The 21,875-nt window shown below is 36.5% G+C and overlaps 1 protein-coding gene across 1 annotated transcript in view; it reads left to right on the top strand.

The window, feature by feature from the left end:
* Nucleotides 1-21,875, top strand: part of KIF13B (kinesin family member 13B) — a 331,605-nt gene that overhangs the window by 211,677 nt on the left and 98,053 nt on the right. The window contains exons 25-31 of the mRNA XM_077152891.1: nt 11,876-12,022; nt 12,624-12,653; nt 14,046-14,145; nt 15,869-15,995; nt 16,755-16,810; nt 18,443-18,567; nt 20,900-21,076. Of these exons, the coding sequence (XP_077009006.1) occupies nt 11,876-12,022; nt 12,624-12,653; nt 14,046-14,145; nt 15,869-15,995; nt 16,755-16,810; nt 18,443-18,567; nt 20,900-21,076 (762 nt within the window). The remainder of the gene's footprint in view (nt 1-11,875; nt 12,023-12,623; nt 12,654-14,045; nt 14,146-15,868; nt 15,996-16,754; nt 16,811-18,442; nt 18,568-20,899; nt 21,077-21,875) is intronic.

The following is a 21,875-nucleotide window of genomic DNA, read 5'->3' as shown; positions in this document are numbered from 1 at the left end:
GTCCTGGACTTTTCTTTTTAGGAAGATTTTGAATGACTGATTCAATTTCTTTACTTGTGATTGGTTTGTTGAGGTCATCTATTTCTTCTTGAGTCAAAGTTGGTTGTTCATGCCTTTCCAGGAACCTGTCCATTTCATCTAAATTGTTGTATTTATTAGCGTAAAGTTATTCATAGTATCCTGTTATTACCTCCTTTATTTCTGTGACGTCAGTGGTTATGTCTCCTCTTCCATTTCTGATCTTATATATTTGCATCCTCTCTCTTCTTCTTTTTGTCAATCTTGCTAAGGGCCCATCAATCTTATTGATTTTCTCATAGAACCAACTTCTGGTCTTATTGATTTTCTCTATTGTTTTCATGTTTTCAATTTCATTTATTTCTGCTCTGATCTTTGTTATTTCTTTCCTTTTGCTTGCTTTGGGATTAGTTTGCTGTTCTTTCTCCAGTTCTTCCAAGTGAACAGTTAATTCCTGCATTTTTGCCTTTTCTTCTTTTCTGATATAGGCATTTAGGGCAATAAATTTCCCTCTTAGCACTGCCTTTGCTGCGTCCCATAAGTTTTGATATGTTGTGTTTTCATTTTCATTCGCCTCGAGGTATTTGCTAATTTCTCTTGCAATTTCTTCTTTGACCCACTCGTTGTTTAAGAGTGTGTTGTTGAGCCTCCACGTATTTGTGAATTTTCTGGCACTCCGCCTATTATTGATTTCCAACTTCATTCCTTTTTGATCCGAGGAAGTGTTGTGTATGATTTCAATTTTTTAAAATTTGTTAAGACTTGCTTTGTGACCCAGCATATGGTCTATCTTTGAGAATGATCCATGAGCACTTGAGAAAAAGGTGTATCCTGCTGTTGTGGGATGTAATGTCCTATAAATGTCTGTTAAGTCTAGCTCATTTATAGTAATATTCAGATTCTCTTTTTCTTTATTGATCCTCTGTCTAGATGTTCTGTCCATTGATGAGAGTGGTGAATTGAAGTCTCCAACTATTATGGTATATAAGTCTATTTCCCTTTTCAGTATTTGCAGTGTATTCCTCACGTATTTTGGGGCATTCTGGTTCGGTGCGTAAATATTTATGATTTTTATGTCTTCTTGTTTAATTGTTCCTTTTATTAGTATATAGTGTCCTTCTTTGTCTCTTTTAACTGTTTTACATTTGAAGTCTAATTTTTTGGATATTAGTATAGCCACTCCTGCTCTTTTCTGGTTGTTATTTGCATGAAATATCTTTTCCCAACCTTTCACTTTCAACCTATGTTTATCTTTGGGTCTAAGATGTGTTTCCTGTAGACAGCATATAGAAGGATCCTGTTTTTTAATCCATTCTGCCATTCTATGTCTTTTGATTGGGGAATTCAGTCCATTAACATTTAGTGTTATTACTGTTTGGATAATATTTTCCTCTAACATTTTGCCTTTAGTATTATATAAATCATATCTGATTTTCCTTCTTTCTACACTCTTCTCCATACCTCTCTCTTCTGTCTTTTTTATCTGACTCTAGTGCTCCCTTTAGTATTTCTTGCAGAGCTGGTCTCTTGGTCATAAATTCTCTCAGTGACTTTTTGTCTGAGAATGTTTTAATTTCTCCCTCATTTTTGAAGGGCAATTTTGCTGGATATAGGAGTCTTGTTTGGCAGTTTTTCTCTTTTAGTAATTTAAATATATCATCCCACTGTCTTCTAGCTCCCATGGTTTCTGCTGAGAAATCTACACATATTCTTATTGGGTTTCCCTTGTATGTGATGGATTGTTTTTCTTTTGCTGCTTTCAAGATCCTCTCTTTCTCTTTGACCTCTGACATTCTAACTAGTAAGTGTCTTGGAGAACGCCTATTTGGGTCTAATCTCTTTGGGGTGCGCTGCACTTCTTGGATCTGTAATTTTAGGTCTTTCATAAGAGTTGGGAAATTTTCAGTGATAATTTCTTCCATTAGTTTTTCTTCTCCTTTTCCCTTCTCTTCTCCTTCTGGGACACCCACAACACGTATATTTGTGTGGTTCATATTGTCCTTGAGTTCCCTGATACCCTGTTCAAATTTTTCCATTCTTTTCTCGATAGTTTCTGTTTCTTTTTGGAATTCAGATGTTCCGTCCTCCAAATCACTAATTCTATCTTCAGTCTCTTTAAATCTATCATTGTAGGTATCCATTGTTTTTTTCCATCTTTTCTACTTTATCCTTCACTTCCATAAGCTCTGTGATTTGTTTTTTCAGTTTTTCTATTTCTTCTTTTTGTTCAGCCCATGTCTTCTTCATGTCCTCCCTCAATTTATCGATTTCATTTTTGTAGAGGTTTTCCATTTCTGTTCGTATATTCAGCATTAGTTATCTCAGCTCTTGTATCTCATTTGTACTATTGGTTTGTTCTTTTGACTTGGCCATATTCTCAGTCTTCTGAGTGTGGACCGTTATCTTCTGCTGGTGTCTGGGCATTTATTCAGCTTTCCCTGAGTGTCGGATCCAACAAGATTGTAAGATTTTTCTGTGAAATCGCTGGGTTTTGTTTTTCTTATCCTGCCCAGTAGGTGGCGCTCATGGCACACGTTTGTCTCACATGTGTGGAAGGGATTTCCCCAGTCACCGTTCTCTGCGGCCTGCGGATTTCCGATCCAATTCTCTCAGTTGTTCCGGGGGGGCCGCGCGTGGTGGGGGCATCAGCCGCCACGGCTTGAGGGGACCCTGTGGCTCCTTTATTAATTTCCCTATTGGTGTTTGTTGGAGCTGGTCCCTGCCACTGTCGGAAATTCCCTCCTCCCCCTGGAGGGGTGTTGGTCGCCGGCCGAAGTGGCCCGGAGAATTTGCCACCGGACCAGGAAGCCACCCGCGGGGGATGGGCATCGGTCGCCGGCCGCCACGGCCTGGGGAACTCGCCACTGGACCAGGAAGCTGCCCGCGGGGGAGGGGCGACGGTCCCCAGCTGCCGCGGCCTGGAGAATTCGCCACCGGACCAGGAAGCCGCCCGCGGGGGAGGGGCACCAGTCGCCGGCCACCACGGCTTGGGTAGCCCTCTGATCTGAGACTTGTAGCCGGTCCAGGAAGCCCCCCGCAAAAGAGGGGCGCCGGCCGCCATGGCTTGGGAAATTTGCCTGTCCGAGACTCTCCTCCGGCCCGGGAAGGAGGAAGGGAGGTGCTCTGGCCGCCAGCTGCCGCTGCTCGGGGAATCGCGCGCCACTCGGGGATCTCACCACAGCAGAGTCTCGCAGTCAGACTAGCCAGTCCAGACTGGGGCACGCTGTGTGTTCATTCCCTGCCGTGGCCCCGGGAACTGTTCTGCACTGTTTCTGTTCACCTAGTAATTGCTCTGGAGGAGGAACTAAGACGCACGTACCTTACTAAGCTGCCATTTGGCCCCTCCCAAATAAACTTTTTTTTCATTTAGTCTCACACACAAGTTGAAATTTTAAAATATTAATTACCATCTATTTTCAGCACCCTTCAGTAATGATATTCCTTTGTTCTTCCTCATGCAAAAACATTTTTAATTTCGTATATTTAGTCATTATCATTACACACTCTAGGCATTCCTAGATTATACCATCTCAATCTTTATTGTCTATCTTTCTTTGTGATTTCATTTATGCCCCTAGCCCTCGTCCTGCTATCATTCTCACATTCAGCTTCATTCAGTGTTTTAACATAATTGTATTACAGTTAGGTAGTGTTGTGCTGTCCATTTCTGAGTTTTTATATTCAGTCCTGCTGCACAATCTGTATCCCTTCAGTTCCAATTACCCAATATCTTACCCTGTTTCTATCTCATAATGTGATGATCTCTGTTACCAGTGAAATATTCCAATTTTATTCAGTAATGTCAGTTCATATCAGTGAGACCATACAGTATTTGTCCTTTTGTTTCTGGCTAATCACACTCAGCATAATGTCCTTAAGGTCCATCCATGTTGTTACATACTTCAAAACTTTAATCTGTTTTACAGCTGCATAATATTCCATCGTATGTATATGCTACAGTTTGTTTATCCACCTGTCTGTTGATGGACATTTTGGCTGTTTCCACCTCTTGGTAATTGTAAATAATGCTGCTATAAACATTGGTCTGCAAATGTCCATTTGTGTCCTTGCTCTCATGTCCTTTGTGTAGAGGCAGCATATAGATGGGTCTTGTTTTTTAATCCATTCTGCCAGACTTTGTCTTTTGATTGGGGAGTTTAATCCATTAATATTTAGTGTTATTGCTGCACGGGTAGTACTTTCTTCTGCTATTTTGCTTTCTGAATTTTATATGTCATATCTAATTTTCCTTCTTTTTACCTTTACTCATAGTCTTCCTTTCTACACTCTTCTGCACACCTTCTGTCTTCGTATCTATCTCTAGTGTTCCCTTTAGTATTTCTTGCAGAGCTGGTCTCTTAGTCACAAATTCTCTCAGTGATTTTTTGTCTGAAAATGTTTTAATTTCTCCCTCGTTTTTGAAGGACAGTTTTGCTGGATATAGAATTCTTGGTTGGCAGTTTTTCTCTTTTAATAATTTAAATATATCATCCCACTGTCTTCTCACCTCCATGGTTTCTGCTGAGAGATCTACACATAGTCTTATTAGGCTTTCCTTGTACTTGATGGTTTGCTTTTCTCTTGCTGCTTTCAAGATTCTCTCTTTCTCTTTGACCTCTGACGTTCTGATTGGTAAATGTCTTGGAGTACATCTATTTGGATCTATTCTCTTTGGGGTACGCTGCACTTCTTGGATCTGTAATTTTAAATCCTTCATAAGAGTTGGGAAATTTTCGGTGATCATTTCCTCCATTAGTTTTTCTCTTCCTTTTCCCTTCTGTTCTCCTTCTGGGACACCCACAACACATATATTCGTGTGCTTCATATTGTCTTTCAATTCCCTGAGTTCCTCCTCATATTTTTCCATTTTTTTTCCTATATTTTCTTTTTCTTGTTGGATTTCAGATATCCCATCCTCCAGTTCAGAAATCCTATGTTCTGTCTCTTGAAATCTACCATTGTAGGTTTCCATTGTTTTTTTCATCTCTTCTACCTTGCCTTTCATTCCCATAAGTTCTGTGATTTGTTTTTTCAGGCTTTCGATTTCTTCTTTTTGTTCATTCCTTGCCTTCTTTATATCCTCCCTCAATTCATTGATTTGGTTTTTGATGAGGTTTTCCATGTCTGTTCATATATTCTGAATTAAATGTTTCAGCTGCTGTACGTCATTTGAATTGTTGGTTTGTTCCTTTGATTGGGCCATATCTTCAGTTTTCCTAGTGTGATTTGTTGTTTTTTTGCTAGCATCTAGGCATTTAATTACCTTAATTAGTTTATTGTGGAGATTGCTTGCACTTCTTTTACCTAGGGTTTTTTGCTGGATGAATTTGTTTTCTATCTGTTCTTTGACATTCAATTCAGCTTTATCTGGACCTCTAGCTTAAGTTTTGTTTAACGGAGGATAACTTTTCAGTTCTTGTTTTCTTGTCTCTGGCCCTGCTTGTATGGTGCTTTTTTCCCCCTACACTTAGGAGTGTCTGCTTAGGTATTATAGACTGCAGCTGAATTTTCCCAGACCAGACTGACCTCCTATCAGGAGGAAAGAGTCACCTGTATCGGTTTTCCCTGAGGGTGAGACCCAGCAGGTTGAAAGACTTTCCTGTGTAGTCTGTGGACTCTGTTTTTCTTATCCTGCCCAGTATGTGGTGCTTGTCTGCCTGCAGGTCCCACCAGCATAAGATGATGTGGTACCTTTAACTTTGGCTGGGGGCGTGGTGGAGACAGAGGAGAGGTTGTAGGCTGGTTTTAATGGCTTCAAATTACCAAGCCCTGGTGTCTGAATTCCTTGATGGAGGGATTCCACCTGGGTGGGGCTTCACCACCCCCGGGGAAAGCACAGGTTCCAGACAAGCCCTCAAAATGAGTTCGTTTCTGCCAATGCCTGGGGCAGTTGCAGCTTGAGGAGCCCTGCTGCTATATCCAAAGCAGTCAAGCCTTTGTAGAAACACAGCCACAAAAACTTCTGTTTCCTTCTCTTTTTTTCCTTTTTCCGTCAGCCCTGCCCCCTTGGCGCCAGGGCAAAAATGAGCGACTTCCACTTTGACCAGGTTCACCTGATCTGGAGGCCTATTTTTTAGTAGTCAGAATTTGTTAATTAATTCCACAATTGGTGTTTGGTTGGGCTCAGACCCAGCTGCGGTAAAGTCTCTTTCCTTTCCTCTCTGGGAAGCAGCCTGTGGGGGAGGGGCATCGGCCGCTGCGGCTTGGGGAACTCACTGTTCTGGGGGTGCTCACAGCCAGTCCAGCTGGTCCAGATTGGGGTATGCTGTGTGTCCAGTCACTGACGTAGCCCCAGGAGCTGTTCTGTACTGTGTCTGGTTATTTAGTAGTTGTTCTGGAGGACGAATTAAAATGCACACATTGTTAAGCCACCATCTTGGCTCGGCTAGGCATATATTTTAAACTACAACAGTATACCAAACCTCAACCAACAGTATTACTGAAAACCCTAGGGAGAGCCCTAGGCTCTATAAAAGTTTTTCTTAGCCTATTTATTTTTTCAGAAACCAAAGGCCTCCACATTGATACAATGCCAGATAGATGCTAAAGCCCAGAGGTACTGGTCTCTCTAAGAACATCAACCAATTTCATTCCTCTACCCTATAATGTCAGTACACCTTTCCAGCATGAAGTTAAAATGGTCATTGCCCACATAACCCTGAAGGTTGAGAGAAAGATAAAATAAGCAGGAAGAGGTGTAACTGAGAAATTAAGACTTAACAAATGACTGTGACTACTGACTCATTATATAGGTATTTCTTTTTGTTTAGTGTTTTAGAATAGCTAGAAGGAAATAACTGAAGTTGTTGAACTGTAATCCAGTGGCTGTGTTCTTTGATATTGATTATAAAACTGTATTTCTTAAAAAAAAATGTGGTTTCCTCAGGTTTGCGCGGATCTACTTTTGGTGTTTTGTTCTGTTCCACTGTTATATATACCTATATCCAATATATCTAACTCTGACAATACTATATTGTATTAGTTAACCTACATCTGTTCTAAGTCTTAAAATTGGGTGCATTGCAGTACTAGTGGTCAATAAGAGGGTGGGATAAATGTTATGGAATGTTTGGGTTTTCTTTTTATTTCTTTTTCTGGAGTAATGTAAATTTTCTAAAAACTATTATGATGATGAATGCAGAACTATGTGATGATACGGTGAACCAGTGATTGTATACTTTGGATGGATTGTATGGTGTGTGAATATACTCAATAGAAGTACATTAACAAAACAAGTCCTACCTGTTAAAAAAAAAGAGAGAGATACTATATATAAAGCACAGTGTTTGATCCACTTTGAGGTGTTAAATGATCTTGTTAAATATGAATACATGCCAGAGGTTACTGCAGAAAAATGATCTGGAAGTCATAACTGGAGGGTTGTGATTTGTCAGTTTCTGCGTTGTCAACTAACACTAAAGAGATAAATCTTGCTTAGTACTGTTAAAAGGAATTTGCATATGTGATTTGGAAATACACTTTCAGCTTTGTATCTGTCTTTGGATTGTTTTCCTGCTTTAAAACAATAGTAAAATAATAGATCTAGAACAAGAATGTTAAAATAATTACAAACAAAAACTAAGGGTTAAGGCAAGAGTAAGTTTGCTAATTATTTATATTTCTGAATGCTTTCTGAGGCAGATGATGAGTACTTGTTTATTGACCACAGAAAATGAAAAATAATTTTAACACATTCGTTCATGTATTTTGGCAAGGAACTAAAGGTAAAATAGGATTCTTAAGGTGTGTTTGAGAACATCTTTTTCTGAACCATTTTAGAGTAAAGTAGGCATCTTTTCTGGATATCTATTATATATCTTGGATGACTCAAACTCATCTACTACAATGCAAGAACAGATAATCTCTGTGTATTAAGTAAATTGAATAAGTATCTGTCATACTTTTTACAACCTTTATTGAAAATGTTCAGATATGTGTTGGGCTTGTCAGGAAAGGCTTTCTTGAAGATGTATCTTGACCTGGTACTGAAAGAATTATTGAAGGGACTGGAAAGGCATTTCATATATAAATGGCAAGTATTCAGAATTAGGTTAGTTTGGGTGGAAATTAACGTGAAAGATCCAGAAAGCAGTAAGAGAAGAGCTTGGAGAAGTATGTGGTAACTAGTTAATGCAGAGTCTTGAATGCTAGACTCATTTGGATTTAATATGTTTCAAAATTGGAACCTACTCTTGAGCAGCAATGTGGGAGGAAAAACCTGATTTATCTATTCCACAAGTACTTATTGAGTCATGTGTGATAGGCAGTGGGAAAGGGTTAGATCTGCAATAGCAAGATTTACAATTTTTTTTAATCTCAGATTTTAGAAACCTTGGCAAATATTAAGTTTAATTAAATAATCCATAAATAAATGGTAGAAGTACAGCTATGATAACTTCTAAGTGCAATAGATAATGAGCTTTTACAATGGGGGATTTGGCTGATCCCAGGGTAAACTGGAAAGCTTTCCTGAGGGAGTGACAGTGAGCTGACAAATCTGAGCTCACCTCTCAGATGAATGGGAGTTAACTGGACAAATTGGGGAGTGACAAAGCAAGCCATACAGAGAGAAGACTATAAATGAAAGGCAGCCAGACCCAAAACATTTTACTGGGAATGAGGGGTGGGGGAGTATCAGAAAAATGAATTATTTAAAAAGAGACAATGCAGGAATGAATGTCATGAGAACTCAGAGAAAAGGTGAGAAAATTATTAGATAATACTAAGCGTAGAAAAACATACTATTATCTTAAATGTACAGCGTACATATAGCAATGTGGGTTGCAGCAATGAAATATGAGAAAGCATTATGATAAAACATACCTTTTATAGTTATAAAAATATTACTCATTAAAAATCCATTCTTCTTCAAGCATAAGAAGTAAAACCCATGGGATTAGTGATGAATTGGAAATGTAGGAAGAAGGGAGGAGGTGATACCATTCAATGAGATAGCATAACAGGAAGACCAGATTTGAGAAGAATGTGAGTTCCACTTAGAGCATCTTACATTTCAGGAGCCTTTGAGACATTCCAGAAGAGATATTGTGAAGTCCAGACTTCAAGGCAAGGTCTGGGTTAGAATGAAATGGTATAAGTCATGCATATAACCAAAGTTGCATCTAGGGTAAAGATGAGGTTATCTAGAGGGAAAGAGCATAGGGGAGAAGAAAAGTGGGCCTATAACTGATTCCTGAGGAACCCCTGCACTCAATAACCAAGTAGAGATAGCTGAACCTGCAAAAGATATTTGAGAATAAGCAGCTAGACAGGATAGAGGTAAGCCAGGTATGGCCTTATGTCAAGGAAACCAGAGTAACTTTTTGAATTCTGAGAAGCTGTACATGAAATTTTAGAAACACTGGATATACTGGGATATAATATACTTCAGAGAGCTACAAGGTACTTTGAGATTTCTTCTAGACCTGTAACCTTGAGATGATAATTATAGTTTAAATAATTTGCCAAAGGTCACATAGATTATTAGTAACAAAACTGCGATTAGAATCCATGACCCATGGCAATTAATTGCTATTAGGTTTAGCAATATTAAATTGCTATTTCTGTACATAAAAAATGGTCAAATATCAGTAGTTACTAGAGATTCAATCTAATAGTTTCAGTATACTTTTCAAAGCTTTTCTATGCACCAGTAAACCAGTTCAGAATCCATTTTCTCCTTTTCTTTCCTGTCCTTCTCTTGAATCCTCCTCCAAATCCATACTTTGGCACACATTCAAAATAATAGGTCACTTTCTGTATTACGCAAAATAAGCAAGCAAAAGGTAGCTAATTGAAATGACTAAGCTATTGTAGACAATTAAAATGCTTTCTGAGGGCCTCCCCCCCCACACAAAATTTTTCATGCATAGTAGTTGGAAAAAATAAAAAAGATATCTATGTCCCATCTATTCAAATCTAACTTGATAGGATCAGTCATTGCCTAAGTTGATTTTCCTGATATTGCAAAGCTCTTAGGAACTAAAGATCAGTGGAAGAAGGGAAGAAATTGTAGATTCAAATTTCATTTTTCAAACTCTGTTTTAAGTTCTCAAAATTTATGAACCAATTTTGAAGTCAGTAATGTAGGAATACTGGGGATATTTAAAAAATATATTATTTCATAGTAAATATGTAAAAGCCATGTAATATTTGTTCTGAAAGTGTATTTAAGAAGGGATATCTTCTCTCTGATAAGTTCTTTAATTTGCATTTTAGCTTAAAATATTTTTTGGAAAAAAATATTTTTATTTGGGAATAGGAGAATGATTACAAGGCAGTCTTTCTTATTTCTAACTTTTATATTTTATTTTTAATTTTTATTTATTCATTTATTTTTACACGGGCAGGCATCGGGAAATGAACCTGGTTCTCCGGCATGGCAGGCGAGAACTCTGCCTGCTGAGCCACCTTGGCCCTATATTTTATTTTTTAAAGTAGATTATACTATATATTTTGTGTTTGGTAATGTCTTTAGCTTACATATCATATTTCTTTCTTTAGCAGTACTTTTTTTCTTTTTTTTTTTGCGCATGGTCCGGGAATCGAATCTGGGTCTCCCACATAGAAGGCAAGCATTCTACCACTGAACCACCCATGCACCCTCTACAACAGTATTTTAACAGCTATATAGTATTTTAATTATGTGTTACTCAGTTTATTTAAGCAGTTATGAATATTATGCATTCAATTTGTATCTAATTTTTTAATTCTTTTTTCCAAACACAGTTTTATTCACACACCATAATTTTTTTGTTATTCTTTACAGCATTTTTAAATTTCTCAGAGGTGTATCTTTATGAATATGTACAATTATTTACTTAGAACAGAGTCCTAGAAGTTGAATTGTTGGGTCAAAGGATTCTTATTTACATTAAGGCAAATAACCAGAAAGGTTGTACCAAATTATGTAAAATGGCCTGTTTCCTAAAGTTCAGAAAATATTAGAAATTGCCTTTTTAAAAGGTAATTGCTGGGGTGCAAGGGTAGTTCAGAGAATTCTCACCTGCAATGCTGGAGACTCGGATTTGATTCCAGGTCTCTGTACTTCCCCCAAAAACAAACAAGCAAGCAAAACAAACAAACAAACAAACAAACAAACACAAAATTCAACAAATGGTGCTGTAACAACGAATATTCACATGGAAAAATAATGAAATGTGACCCCACCATATAGCAGGCAAAAAAATAAAAGATGATTGCTAATTTGGCAAGTGAAAATTAAGTTGTAGCATGACTATTTTAATTTGTATTTATTTGGTTACCAGTAAGTTGAACATTTTTTGTTGACTACTTTTTGTAGTTCCTTTGTTATAATGTTTTCTTTTAAAATCTCCTTTTATTGGAAAAAATATTTAAACCACATGTTAGTTGTGTCTTGACAACTTTCTTAAAAGGTAAACGTTCTTCCTAAATAATTCTTCTATTGGTGTTTTCATACTTAATGTTTAAGCCTCCAAAGTTGAATGTTTTTTCAACGTCAGCCTAAAGGGGTCTCTCTTGACTAAGCTTTTGGAAATCAAGAAACTGATTTTAGAAAAACTCTTAAATTGTCCACAAAAGGACAGATATTTTAAGATTTCACTTGCATGTACTAACTAGAATATGCAAATTCATAGAAACAAAAAGTAGATTATAGATGAACCATGGGCAAGGAGTAGGGTGGGGAATGAGGAATTAATGCTCAGTGGGCTCAGAGTTTCTCTTTGAGGTGTTAGAAAATTTTTGGTAATGGTGGAGAGGGTATCACAACACTGTAAATATAATTAATGGCATGAAATTGTATATTTAAAAATGATTAAAATGGGAAATTTTATGTTGTGTATTTATTATTACAATTAAAAATACTGTGATACAGGGACAATCTCGGCGGATTCAAGTTGAAGTGAAGTCTGTACAGGAATCTGGGACTTTACCGTTAATGGAAGAATGTATATTGTCTGTTGGCGTGGGATGTATAAAAATTAGGCCGCTCAGATCCCCCAGAACTCATGAGACTTGCCAGGTAAACTTTCATGTTAACTATGTTTTGTTGAAAAACAAATCCAGGTTAGGGGATCTTTTGGAACCGTAAGAAAATTGCCTTTCATGAATAATTCTTTCAGTATATCTTTTTATTTTCCTTTGATGTCTTTTTTTAGTATTTTTTATTCACATGAAATCACTGCACCAGATTATTAATTTTGCCCTGTACATGGCAAACTGAGAGTTAAAAATATCTCAGCCTCCAGGAATTCCACAATGTCTAATAGTGATTAACGTCCTCATATTATCCCACCCCTCTGCATAAACCCCCTACTGGCTTGTAAAGACTATTTGCCAGCAGGGGTTTGATTTTCCCTGGTGAGTAGGACTATAAACCCAGCAGGGATAGTATTGTACTGGTTCCTGAAAAGGTCAAATGAATGTTCTTCACTTTCTATGAGAAGCTCAAGGTTTTACTCCAAGTTACTGAAAACTATAGAACCCAGATTGAGGGTGATGATAGGTGGGAGATAAAATAGTATATTAATTAAAATTTAAAATATACAGTAATGGGCAAGACTCAAATGTTTAGTATAGCATGGTTATTTTGATTCTATGTAATTTGTGGTTTTTTTTTTTAGGAGGAAGGGGAAGACATGGATAGCTACCAGGTAATATAGCACTGTTTGCCTTATCAAATAAACTTGATTAAAGAATAAATTATACATTCCCGGATCTTGCTGTTTTTTTACTTTTATAATTTATAATTAATTTTTATTCAATTATTATAGCTTTTTCTTATATTAAAACAGTTCAGGAAAATGAATATTTCTTCTTAGTCTATAAAGTGAAATCTCTTAGGCATAGGAATTTTCATGGGTCTATCCCAAATAAATCATATGTGACTGTTGACCTTTCTCCAAACCTGGAGCTCTTCTATTCAAGTTCCTATAAAGACCCATTTCTCCAGATCTTCTTCCTTGTGGTTTTTTTCTCCTATAAGTGGGGTCACCCACCTCTCTCCTGTACTGTGGCTAGTTCACGCTTAGCTTTCTTTAGTCAAGCCAAGCCCTGTATGTATTTCCCATATTCCCCACTTTCTGGAATCATGCAGTCCCCTTCTCCCCGTTTCCCTTCTTCATCTCCTGCTTTTATCTTGTAGGTCTTGATTCTTTCTGTAGTACTATAAGAGCTCTTTGAGTCCTGATGGTGTCATCCAGTGTAGTCAAATTAATGATACAAATTAGAATTCTTGTAAGTCACTGATAAAAAATATTGTTTCAGGGTTAAATACACAGTCCTATGGCACAACAATAGAGACTTCTTTGTAAGTTGTTATTATTCCATTACACTGGTTGGATGTGATATTTCAGTCATTGATGATATCACTTAAGATGGATATTTATCCATCTGTACACAAGAATATCATAAGCAATCTGGTCACATGCCTTAGTGAAATCCAGATAGACTGTATCTGTAGTACCACTGATCAACCCAGTCTTGTAACTATTATGAAAAATGAGGTAAGATTGGCATGCATTCAGGTGTGGGCTGGTAGAGTTATTAGTCTGTGAGTAACTCCCTACCCTGTCCCCAATAAAACAAAGTAAAACAAACTAAAAGAAGGGAAAAAAGCATTTACTTGACATTTGGAGAGACTAATGAAACATGTTGAAGGCAGTAGAATGTTTATGATGGGTCTAAGGGATGTAAGTTGAAAGAATATTGAGTACCATTTATGATTTTATCCAGCAAAGAGATCTCTTAGGAGGTCTTATTTGCAAGTAGTTGGAGTTCTACCCCTTGAGTCATTAGCAATAAAACTGGTCAGGAAAGTAAAGGATGTCTTTTCAGAAGTAATCTTCTTATAAAATAATGCTTTACATTCTGAGAATTTCAATTCTGAAGTTATGGTTGGCATCAACTGGTGGTGGTAATGAAGAAATGATTATTGTAAAGTATGTCATATTTTCATAGCATATTACCATAAGGTAAGAAACCACATCAATTTCAGATATTTAGTTTTCACATTATATTTATGATTTTACCTTTTTTCCTTACAGGATCGTGATTTAGAGAGACTACGTAGAAAATGGCTGAATGCATTAACAAAACGTCAGGAATATTTGGATCAACAACTACAAAAGCTTGTCAGTAAACATGGTAAGGAAAGCAAGTTGAATCTTTCCCTCTCCCCAAGTTTGTGGATAATTAATTCCCCTTTGCAGCCAAATAAGTTGAGTCGGTAATGGACAAGACAAGAGTATATGACTATTAGGCACTCTTTTGTTCACGTCATGTCCTTTCCAATGAACATTTATCCAACTGTTAAAATCACGTTGTGTAAGTAGTCCACTCCCCAAATAAAGAGAAAATACAGTACATCCCGCAAACTTTGTTCCTCAAAAATGACTTAAGATGGATGCTAACATTTTCTTGTCCAAAGCACTTATGTCCTTTGACTCTGGAACTAGTCATTCTTGTACTTTACCATTTTAGGCCTTCTGTGCTCTGAAGATGGCCTCTCTGGAGAAACCCTCACCTCTCTAGCTTATAGTTAGCTGGAGTTTTTTTCTTAGAGATTGCAAAAAATCTGTATTATGATTTTTTTAACTTTTTAACTTTTTTTTTTTTTTAATTGGCGAAAAATAACGTAGGGCAGTGTGACGGTGGCTCAGTGTCAGAATTCTTGCCTGCTATGCTGGAGACCCAGGTTTGATTCCTGGTGCTGCCCATGCAAAAATAACTAACTAAATAAATAAAATAAAAACAAAACAGCAAAAAAAGTTATATACAAAAAAGCAATAAATTTCCAAATATATTTTAGCAAGTAGTTATACAACAGATTTTAAAGTTTGGTATGGGTTACAGTTCTCTGATTTTTCATTTTTTCTTCTAGCTGTTCTAAAACACTGGAGACCAAAAGAAATATCAATATGTTGATTCAGTAGTCACATTCATTTGTTTTATCCTATCTTTTCTATTATACTCTTCCTTCTCTTTTCTTTTTTGTGAAAAATGGCATATATACAAAAAAGCAATAAGTTTCAAAGTGCATTGCACTAGTTAGTTGTGAACAGATTTCAGAGTTTGGTATGGGTTACAAGTCCTCAATCTAAATTTTTATTTCTAGCTGCTCAAAGGTATTGGAGACTAAAAGAAATATCAATATAATGATTCAGAGGCCATACTCACTTGTTAAACCCTACCTTCTCTGTATAACTCCACCATCACCTTTGATCTTTGTCCTACTCTTTAGGGGTATTTAAGCTATTCCCATTCTAACTTTTTCATGTTGCGAGGGGCTGTTGATGTCCTGGGAAGGCTGGCCCCTCTGCATTTCAGGAAATATCTGGTCCAGGGACCTATCTGGTGGTTGTAGGGTTCTGGAAAGTTACCCTAGTGCATGGAACATTTGTAGAATCTTATATAAGCCCTAGGTATTCTTTAATATTGGCAGGAATAGTTTTGATTGGGTTTGGCAAATTATGATCATAGCAATGTCTGACTTAAGTTGTGGAAGAGTGACCTCTAGAGTAGCCTCTCAACTCTATTTGAGCTCTCTCAGCCACTGATACCTTATTTATTATGCTTCTTTTCCCCCTTTTGGTCAGGATGGTATCACTGATTCCATGGTGCCAGACCCAGACTTATCCCTGAGAGCCATCTCCCATGCAGCCAGGGAGACTTACATGTAGGGGGCAGGGCAATGGTTTCACTTGTAGAGATTGCAAATAATCTGTGTTATTACTGAATAGAGAAGTAATGCTTCCAGTAAACCCTCATCAACCAGTAACTGTTTTGCAATATAGGCAAACTCATTTTACTTAGGAAAATAAATAGCAAGTATGATTTCTGTGTTTGATTCTCATTCTTGATGTTTTAGATAAAACAGAGGATGATGCTGACCGTGAAGCTCAACTTCTAGAGATGAGGTTGACTCTAACTGAGGAAAGGAATGCCGTAATGGTCCCCTCTGCTGGCAGTGGGATTCCAGGGGCTCCAGCAGAATGGTATGAAAACCTCAATATGTCTATTGAAATTCTAAATACTAATAAGCTGCCTGCTTTCAATATGAATTTTGTCTGTGGTTTAATTAATGGAAGATACACAGTAGCATCAGGGGAAGAAGTTGTTTGAATTAGAAGAATTGTTAAATTATTTTTAGGTGTTGAAAAACTGTGACCTAAAACTGCATCTTATTAAATAATATTGCTATGGCCAAAGTAATTAAGATTTCTGAGAATCTAAATCAATATTTAGTACCACTGCATTTAGCATTAAAAAAGTAGTTAATATGTTAATTACTTCAGCGATTCCCTTAAAAGACTACTCTGTCATAATAAAATTGCATCTCCAGGAGTTTTTGGTTTTGCTGCTGGCATAAATTGTACCATCAGCAAATATTCTGTGCCACTTTATAGAACATTAAAAAATAGCAAATTAAGCCCATAAGGTCCGTAAGTATATAATTTTATTAAAAAATAAGTTTAAACAAGGAAGCTTCCATTAAAAAACAGGTATATGTTTCTTAAAAGACTAAGTCCTAGTATTAGAGGATATGGTATTAAATATGAAAGTACTGGTGAAAAGAAACAGTTACAGGTAAGACTTTGTTGCATCTCTGTTGTTAAATTATGGTAAAATCAATACCTAGAGTATTGATTGGCTTGGCTTGTAATCACTATGAATGTGTTTCAGGGTTAGGTTCTGAAGTATATGTTGCTGTGACATCTACTTTATTTGAGATGCCATTGTTCTTAATATTTTAGGACTCCAGTGCCTGGGATGGAAACGCACATTCCTGTTATATTCCTTGATTTAAATGGTAAGTTAGAAGTGTTTTCATAGCATATTCCAGTAAGGTAAGGTATAGCATCAATTTCAGATAGTTTTTTTTTTTTCCAGATAAATAGTTTTGACATTATATTTATGATTTATATTTTTTCCTTGTCGGATCATGATTAACTCCTCTGACAGATTAGCATCCAAATAACCCTTAGATCCTAACAAAGTATATAGTTAGGCAAATCTGTAATCCTAAGGTCTGAATTAACTTATTTGTGCCTAAGTACTCTTATGCTTGAAGAAGAATGGATTTTTAATGAGTAATATTTTTATAACTATAAAAGGTATGTTTTATCATAATGCTTTCTCATATTTCATTGCTGCAACCCACATTGCTATATGTACGCTGTACATTTAAGATAATAGTATGTTTTTCTACACTTAGTATTATCTAATAATTTTCTCACCTTTTCTCTGAGTTCTCATGACATTCATTCCTGCATTGTCTCTTTTTAAATAATTCATTTTTCTGATACTCCCCCACCCCTCATTCCCAGTAAAATGTTTTGGGTCTGGCTGCCTTTCATTTATAGTCTTTGTGGAAGAGAGTAGAAGAAGGAGTAAAGTAAAGTTAAAAGCCAGCAGTTACATTCCTAACACATCTAAAGGAAAACTTTGTATTGATGTTTTAAAATTTGCTATCCTAAATAGACTAGTTTGGATGTCTTAAATATTTTTATTTCAATGAATTATGGGAACTGAGGTTATTAGCATCTTATGCCATTTAGCTTCTTTCAAACGTGGAAGATTTTTTTATACACAGAGTTAGAGAGTAGCTTTAGCTTTTCCCACTGTCTGTCCACTTGATGCGGTTGGAGGTTTCCCCACTCTCCCCATTTATTTCTAGTCTACTTTGTTCTCTTGGATCTTATAGAGTGAAGTTGACTCTCTCTCTTCTTATGTTAGGATTCCTAGATGATGAGCTGCTCCTGGGGGATGTATAAGAAAGTGGAAAAGAATAAACTTAAGAAAGCCTAGGGAGGATGGATATTTGAAGAGATGATCAGGACCTTGTACAGTTTTATGCACATTCTTGGTCCACCCAAACCCACATACTAGGAAAGATATTACTGATACTTACTTACAAGCTTAAGATAGATAAGGAGTTAGGAGGTCTAGGCTTGGCTCTGAATAACCAGAGGGTTCATGGGACAACCCTCTAGTTTCTAGCTCCTGTAGACATTCAATACATTGTTGAAGTTAACTGTCAGATAACAGGAATTATTCTCTTGTATTTCTCATTTCTTCCCCTACATTTTAAATAGAATAACCAAGAACAATGCACTGAAGGTAGGGAATTTGGGTTATAATCATATCATTAACATTTATGTACTATAATCTTGCGTAAACTCTTGGATATCCTGGCTTCACTTGCCTTCCATATAAAAAAAGGCACAAAGGCAGGAGATGGGATAAGATAATTTCGTGAGTTATTTTCTATCTTCAAGATCTGTGAGCTATTTAATGGCTAACATCAGTGTCACTTAAGATTTCATAGCAAAAAGCAAATAAAATAAGAAGCCAAAGATTTTTAATAATAAGTACATTGAAATTTAACTGGTAGGGCTCATCTTTAAAATATTAGTATTTAATGGAGCTTCTTTGCTTTTAGCTGATGATTTCAGCTCTCAGGATAATCTTGATGACCCAGAAGCTGGTGGATGGGATGCTACCCTTGCTGGGGAAGAAGAAGAAGAGTTCTTTGAACTGCAAATTGTAAAACAACATGATGGAGAGGTGAGAAAGCATAACTCTGAAAGATCAGATAAAAAGTAGTTTCATTCACCTTTCCATGAACCTTTTGAAACAACCAGGAAGATAATAATTTCAGTGCTTAGATTTCTCAAAAGATATAAATGAAAACCTTTCATTGTGACTTTTAGAAATAGAACTTCAACATCAAATTATATCCATTCAACTTTTTACTTCTTCTTGGTAAAGGATCATATTAGTATTCATAGTTCAAGTCAGCAGTCGTCCATTCCTTAGGAAATATGCTTGATTCTGTTAGTTAAAGAGTGAAAAATGGAAATAAATGTTACTGAAGCACATAGAGGTAAAGTGACTTGATGTTTTGGGATTTGCTTTGAAATCTTCCAGTAAATAATTTTTAAAAAGTTAAAAAAAAGGGAGAAAATATTTGCAAGTCACATCTAATAAGGTTTTAATATGCAGAATATATAAAGAATTGTTTCAACTCAACGGCAAAAAGACAGCAAACTAATGAAAATAAGGGGCAGAGGGCTTGAACAGCCATTTCTCCAAAGAAGATATACAAGTGGCAAATGAGCTCATGAAAAGATGCTCAGTATCATTAGGGAAATACAAAATGACAGTGAAATACTCATTTACACCTACTAGGATGAACTATAACCCCCCAAATGGCAAATAACAGCTATTAGTGAGAATGTGGGGAAATTGGAATTTTCATATATTGTTGATAAGAATGGAAAATGATGTCACTGCTTTGGAAAAGTTTGGCAGTTCCCTCAAAAAGTTAAAAATAGAATTATCATATGATCCAACAATTCTGCTTTTATGTATATATCCCCCAAAACTGAAAGTGTCCTTGTATCAGACTGATACTTGTATGCCAATATTCATTGCAGCATTGTTTCCAATAGCCAACATTTGGAAACAACCCAACTTTCCATTAACAGATGAATAGATAAACAAAATCTGGTATATACTTACAGTGGAATGTTATCCAGTCATAAAATGGAATGCAATTCTGATGTGCTTCAACATGGATGAATCTGGAAAACTTTATACTAAGACAAATAAGCCAGATACAAAAGGACAAATGTTGTATGATTGTGCTTTATATGAAATATTGAAAGTAGGCAAGGTCATAGAGTCAGAAAGTAGATTAGAGAGTAAATCATAGGACATGGAGGTGGGGAGAGGAAATGGGAAGTTATTGCTTAATGGGTAGAGAATTTCTGTTTGGGATGATGAAAAAGTTTTGGAAATAGTGCTGATGGTTGTACAACATTGTGGATATAACTAATGCCTCTGACTTGTACATTTACAAATGGCAAAATGTGTATTACATATATATTAATTATAATTAAAAAAATTACTAGATGAAAAAGAAATTGCTAGATGAAGCAAATGTAGCAAAATCTTGATAATGGTTGAATCTGAATAATGGGTATACAATGAGGGAGGAGTTCCTTCTCTGTGTAATTTTGAGTATATTTGAAAAATTATCAAAATTTTTAAGGAAGGAAAGCTAATGTAATACACTGAGGATGTATCCTCACTTAGTAGTATGCAAAATTTGAACCTAACAATGAGAAAACAATCAATAAACCCAAATTGAGGTACAGTCTTTAAAATAGCAGGTCAATACCCTCTCAGTAAGCCAATGTCTTCCCTGATAAAAAAAAAAAAGGCTGAGGACTATGCCAGATAAAAGTGAACTTAAGGGCTGGCCATGGTGACTCAGCAGGCAGAATTCTAGCCTCCGTGCCGGAGACCCAGGTTCAATTCCTGGTGCCTGCCCATGTGAAAAAAAACAAAAGTAGACTAAGGGGCATGGTAATCAGTGCAGTTTGTGATCATGCATTGAGACTATTGGAAATATTTTTAAATATTAGATATTTAGGTAGATTAGATAATAGAGTTGTATTAAATTAAATCTCCTGAATACGGTAATTTCTCTATATTGAAGTAAGAGGATGTCCTTGCTCTTAGATGATACTTGCTGAACTGTTTAGAGAAGAAGAGTTAAATGTCTGCAACTTCTTCTAAAGTGGTTCTGTAATAATAGAGTGTTTATGTATGTGTAGTGAGAAAGAAAGAGAAGCATATGTGGCAAAATATGGTCTGTTGGTGAATCTAGCTGAAGGGTATGCAGGATAAATTTACAGCTTTTATTTGTATTTGAAAAAAATTTCAAAATAAAAATATTTAAAGTAAGCAAAGCAAGTAAGAAACACTATGCTATGTACTTCCCATATGAAGATGATTGAGGATACATCCTTATATAATGTAATCTCTTAATGGCTGTTCTCATAGTAGAATTTGCTTATAACTGGCATCTGCCACCTCATCCAATTTGTAGGTGAAAGCAGAAGCCTCCTGGGACTATGCAGTACATAACTGCCCTCAGTTAAGTAAAGGGACACCAGCAGATGAGCGAGTATTCCTGATTGTTCGGGTGACAGTCCAGCTCAGCCATCCAGCTGACATGCAGTTGGTATTACGCAAACGAATTTGTGTCAGTGTTCATGGCCGGCAGGTGAGTCACTAATCCCAGTTGAAGAAATGACTTTAATTATAAGTTCAACACGAGGGCAAGGCCGTGGAATGATTGCTCTAGTCTTCTGTCCAAATAGGGTTTGTGAAACATTGAGTTTTTCTGTTCAAGGTAACCATGCTTGTTTCAGTCTAATGTTCCATTCTGCCCTCCTCCTGTATGATATTTAAGTGTTAGAGTGAATCTCTTATGGCAAATTCACAAATTATGATCATTCTTTTGGATGCATAGCCCTGTTAAGGGGAAGTTCATTGTTTTTATTTTTACCTTTTCATCTGGGTCATACAAGATGAGAAGGTTCACTTATAGATCAGCTGTTTGTCCATTGGTGGTATGCTTGTTATTCTTCCCTTTTCATGTCTCTGTTTTCTTTTAAAAAAAATACAGTGAGAGGGCGGGCCACCATGGCTCAGCCAGCAGAGTTCTCACCTGCCATGCCAGAGACGCGGGCTCGATTCCTAGTGTTTGTCCATGCAAAATAAATAAATAAATAAAAATAAAAATACAGTGAGATTATAGGTTAGAAAAAGATTAATTCAGCCTGAGGAAATCAGGGATGGTTTCAAAAAGGAGGGTAGTATTGGTGCTGGCACTTTAAAGATGAGTGATATTTGACAGACAGAGAAGGATGAGATGGATTTTACATGGAGAGGAAGAAATAACATGTGCAGACATACTGAGGAAGGAAAGGATGTAGTAGGTTTGGGGAACATTGAGAAGCATAGGGTGACAAGAGTGAACTGCATATACCAAGGAACATAGCTGTAAATGTAATTGCAGC

The sequence above is a fragment of the Tamandua tetradactyla genome, chromosome 3 (genome assembly GCF_023851605.1).
Source record: "Tamandua tetradactyla isolate mTamTet1 chromosome 3, mTamTet1.pri, whole genome shotgun sequence".
NCBI lineage: Eukaryota > Metazoa > Chordata > Mammalia > Pilosa > Myrmecophagidae > Tamandua > Tamandua tetradactyla.
This window is presented reverse-complemented; position numbering and strand designations above follow the sequence as displayed.